The sequence below is a fragment of the Dipodomys ordii genome, unplaced genomic scaffold (assembly GCF_000151885.1).
Source record: "Dipodomys ordii isolate 6190 unplaced genomic scaffold, Dord_2.0 Scaffold5, whole genome shotgun sequence".
Lineage (NCBI taxonomy): Eukaryota > Metazoa > Chordata > Mammalia > Rodentia > Heteromyidae > Dipodomys > Dipodomys ordii.
In genome coordinates, this window is record NW_012267221.1 from 26,632,887 (window position 1) to 26,637,737 (window position 4,851).

The window sequence follows — 4,851 nt, forward strand, 5'->3', positions numbered from 1 at the left end:
TGCCCTGCATCTTGTATATACATTTTTATAATTTGGGGAGTGGAAGGGAAATAACAAAATGCTTAAATAAGGATACTGGTTTACCTATTGTAACAATGAGATGTACAAGACACTATGTTGAAAACAAACTTTACAACTTGTGGCTGGGAGGAGTTGGGGAGGTGGGGCGGGAAGGGATGGTAGGGGAAAAAACAAAGGAGGAGGTAACAATGCTCAATAGGAAATGTACTCATTGCCTTACTCATATAACTGTAACCCCTCTGCACAGTATTTTTACAATAAAATATATAAAAATGATTTTTCTGTAAGAATACTGTTTATATCAAATGTGTATGGATTTCAGTTTCGATTTTTTTTTTTAAGGCTCTTGCTGGTTTGGTAGTCTAACCTTGAAAGACAACTGAGAAAGAGAGCTCCAATTTTGTTTCTGCTATAAAATGGCACACATTTTTTGGAAACAATCACATTTTCTTTGTGTTCTATGTCATAGTTTCTGCAGAAATGTAAGCCCATACCAGAATTGGCATTTACTCACTTATAGTCAATAGAATAAACTCTTGTGACTTAGTTTGTTTTCATTACTAGCAAGCAGGGATGGAGCAATGAAAGTGATTTACTTTTTACACTTGGTGTCAGAAAAAGGCTAGAGTGGTTACCAAAATTACTTCATTGATTAGAACAAAATCATGAAATTTAAAGTATAATTGAGAAAATAAGAGTAATTAAGCAAAGTATATACCTGTATCCTTTTGTCTTTTTCTGACTGTTTCTTGACAGTGATTTTGGTGGTTTTCATTACACAGAGCAACAAATGTTAAAAGAAAATAAGATAGATGTATCTTTTGCAGGCCTTCAGAATGGCAAGTATGAATCTTGTGTGTAAGTGAGACAGTGCATATCCATACCTGCCTACCTTAACCCAAAAATGTTATTATTACAAATATGTATTATTACATTATTATATTATTACGTATATATGAATGACTATGTCTATTTCCAATTTAGAAGACATCCTTCAAATGACAATAAATATCTAATTGGCAGCATTTGGCATAATGTTTGAAGTTTTTGGTTCAAGAAAAGTAACCAAGGAATCCAATGTGAGTAGTAACTGCCAGTGTGTAAACCTAGAATTGCTTTTTTTTTTTTTTTGTCAGTCGTGGGACCTGAACTTTGGGCTTGGGCGCCGCCCCTCAGCTCTTCAGCTCAAGGCCAGTGCTTTACCAGTTGAGCCACAGTGTCAATTCCTAGAATTGCTTTTCTTGTTCCAGTCTTCTTTTCTTTGACTTTGTACTTTTGTCTACAAGAAATTTTCCCTTGTACATTCCATTTTTAAAAAAATTTGTAGTAAGTATAATAGGATTTGGGCTTTTGAGACACAATTTTGACCTTTGAACTCAATTTTTTTTGGCAGTATTGGGATTTGAATTTAGGGCCTGATGCTTGCCATGCAGGCATTTTACCATTTGAGTCATGCCTGCAATCGTTTGAATTCAAATTTCATAGTTTCATTAAAGTGCCAGTTTCTTGCAAACTATGAAAACTTAACTATGCTGGATATGGTGGCTCATACACATAATCTCAGCACTCAGGTTATCCATGTGGTAGGATGACACGTTTGAAGTCAGCCTGGCCTATGTTAGAAAGACCATATCTCAAAAAAGAAAGTAAAAAGTTGACTGTAAGGAGTTAAATATATAGTAGAAGATGACTTATTATAATGGAATTCTGTCATTTAAAAAACTTGTTGCAGTTTCTAGGAATGACTGCAATGGGTTTTATAATAAATTCATGGAATTCATACATGTATATGAAAGAAAGGATTGTTTTCTAACAACAGAAACTTCACTGAGGTCAAAGGCTGGCTGAGGATCTTAATTTCAGGTTCAGAGTTACATTGTTCATGGCATTTGTCTATGTGAGGTCTCTCATTTTTATTTTCTTCTCCAGTTCCTAACCCTATCAGCCCCTCCCATGGGCATGAATATTTTTGTTTTATTTGCCACAATGTTTAATGTTTGATAAAAGGTTAATTAAAATTTTGCAAAATATGAAATAATCAGTTTTATTAGATGAAATCATTACTAACATTAAAATATGCAAAAAAGATACAAGTTACAATATCACAATCTCATACAGTTAAACATACAGAAGTGTTTAAAAACAATGAATTGTAGAATGAACCCCAAGATTTAATGCAAACGCACTGTACACACAAGTTTCAGGCTTCTAACTTCACTGACTCCAGTACAGAACGTGCTTCTTTATATTCCTCAGCTTCTTCCAAGTCTTTCTCACTTTCTAGTATCTGCTGAAGATCGGTACATGCAGCTTCTAACCTGCGTTGGCAATCTGGGATCATCATCCGAGACTCTTGAAGGATTTCTGCCTGCTTCTTAATGGCATAATTTTCACCATCTTCAGCTTTCATTTTTTCAATCTTTACTTCTTGCTGTTTTGCTTCTTTTTCATACATTACTTTTTCTTTGACCAATCGCTTCACCACGCCGGTCTTGATATTGATCTGCCTCACGCGAGGGTCCGCCATAGCCTCTGAACCACGCGGGAAGGAGGGGCAGAGAGCAGGGGCAGAGAGCAGGATCGTCATGAATATTTTTATATATGTGTTTTATAAACATTCCTAAGTGTACTGAGTGTTTGTATTTTCAATTTGCATAAATACTATTCTGTTTCTACTTTGCATTTACTGTTTAAAAGTAACTGGGTTTCTGTATGTTTCTCTTACCACTTTCTTCTGATTTTTGTGTAATATTTCAAAGGATACATTTTCTGTTTAATTTATCCATTCCTCTAATGATGCTTGTAACTATTTTTTTTTCTTTTTTTCCCTGGTCCTGGGGTTTGAACAGGGCCTAGGCACTATCCCTGAGCCTCTTTGGACTCAAGGCTAGCACTCTACCATGTGAGCCACAGTGCCACTTTTGACTTTTTCTGAGTAGATTGGAGATGAGAGTCTCACGGACTTTCCTGCCTGGGCTGAGTTGGATCTAGGAGCCTCAGATCTCAGCTTCCTGAGTAACTAGGATTACAGGTGTGAGCCATCAGCTCCCGGTTTTGTAACTATTCTTAAAAAATAAAAAACCAGAAAAAAAAAAAAACAGTGCTCCCGAAAATATATAGTAGACATGTTTCCCTTTAAGACCCAGGGGTTATATTGCTGGGCCATTGAAATTACATAACCCAGGAAAGCCTGGTATGTGATTACTCTGTGAAGTGACTTTACCAGTAGTACGCATAAATTCCATTGTTCATGTTATCTTTCTGTGTTCTTAAATCTCATACTTAGGTCAATTTAGACACTCACACTTGGAAAAATTAGTCACTATATTAAAGGACTAAATGTTTATTTTGGCAGCTAGAGCTAAAAACTTACAATGGGAATATTGAGGGAAGTTTGAAATTGGTGCTGAAGTTCAAAATGTGGTAGGTTAATATGCAAGTCCACCCTCTGGACAGTGAATCTTCTTATAAAACTTGCATATTAGAAACTTCATCTTGTCAGAATTCTCCAGCTAATCATATTTGGGAAGTATGTTTGTTATTAACTACCCAAACCCATTGGTTCAGTCATTACTGAAGTTAATTAGCAAACTAGTACATTTAATTTATAATGAAAAGTAAGGTTTTGCTGTACCTTATGGCCATTTCAGTTGGCATGTTTCTCTATTTAGGAAATAAAACTATAATCAGATGAGGATATCTTGATGAGTTTTATCTTAGACAAGAGGAAAAATTTGATTCAAATGTTTGATGCAATTAGAGCCTGGTAGCATTATTTTCTAAGTCAAATGTAGCAGTTTTGAAACATGAGATATATAATAGCATTAAATTGTTTTCCCTAAAAGAACTCAGAAATTATTACATTTATAGTATATTTTTTACTTTATTTGAAAAGGAATTTGTGTGTGTGTGTGTGTGTGTGTGTGTGTGTGTCCTGGATTGGCTTTTTGAATGGTAATCTTCAGATCTCAATATCCCAGGAGCTGGTACCACAAGTGTGAGCCAGTAGTAGTACTTGGCTATTTTTTGTTTGTTTTGTTTTTAAAAGGCAGCATCTTGCTATATAGCCTAGGCTGCCCTTGAACTCAAAGTCTTCCTGTCTTTTATTTCCCTACTGTTGGTATTATAGGCATTCACCATGATGCCTGACTGTAGGAATTTTTTAGTATGTCTTTAATAGAATATATCTGTTTACTGATCAGATACATAGCTTATCAACTTTGTTTCTTCACTTTTATGATTTAAAGATATCTTGGATTTTTTTTCAAAAATTTTGTCTTCATTTTTATTTATTTTTTATTTTTTGTTTTTTTGTTTTTTTTGGTTGGTCATGGGGCTTGAACTCTGGGCCTGGGCACTCTCCCTCAGCTCTTCAGCTCAAAGAGAGCACTCTACCACTTGAGCTACAGCACCACTTCCGGTTTTCTCGTGGTTTATTGGAGATAGGAGTCTCACAGTCTCTCCTGCCCAGGCTGGCTTTGAACCGCGATCCTCAGATCTCAGCCTCCTGAGTAGCTAGGATTACAGGCGTGAGCCACCAGCGCCCGGCTTTGTCTTCATTTTTTAAAAAATACATTCTTATTGTAAAAATACTGTACAGAGGGGTTACAGTTACATAAGCAAGGTCATGAGTACATTTCCAGTCAAGCATTGTTACCTCCTTCTTTGTTTTGTCTATACCCTCCCTTCCCTCACACATTTACTACACTGCCCCCCCCCCACCTCGCCTAAATTGTAAAGTTCATTTTTCAACATAGTGTCTTGTACATCTCATTGTTACAATGGGTCAACCTGTATCCCTATTTAAGCATTTTGTTTTTTCCCTACCTC

General features: G+C 35.9%; 2 protein-coding genes across 2 annotated transcripts in view; one reads left to right on the plus strand and one right to left on the minus strand.

Moving 5' to 3' along the window:
• Positions 1–4,851, plus strand: part of Agps (alkylglycerone phosphate synthase) — a 107,948-nt gene that overhangs the window by 13,557 nt on the left and 89,540 nt on the right. The gene's annotated exons all lie outside the window — the stretch shown is intronic.
• On the minus strand, positions 2,050–2,587 carry LOC105995287 (tubulin-specific chaperone A-like). The gene has a single exon (XM_013028999.1). The coding sequence runs from the start codon at positions 2,546–2,548 to the stop codon at positions 2,222–2,224; it is 327 nt and encodes a 108-aa protein (XP_012884453.1). The 5' UTR covers positions 2,549–2,587; the 3' UTR covers positions 2,050–2,221.

Excerpts from the sequence above, each read along its gene's own strand:
- LOC105995287 (XM_013028999.1), bottom strand. The coding sequence starts at position 2,548 with ATGGCGGACCCTCGCGTGAGGCAGATCAATATCAAGACCGGCGTGGTG.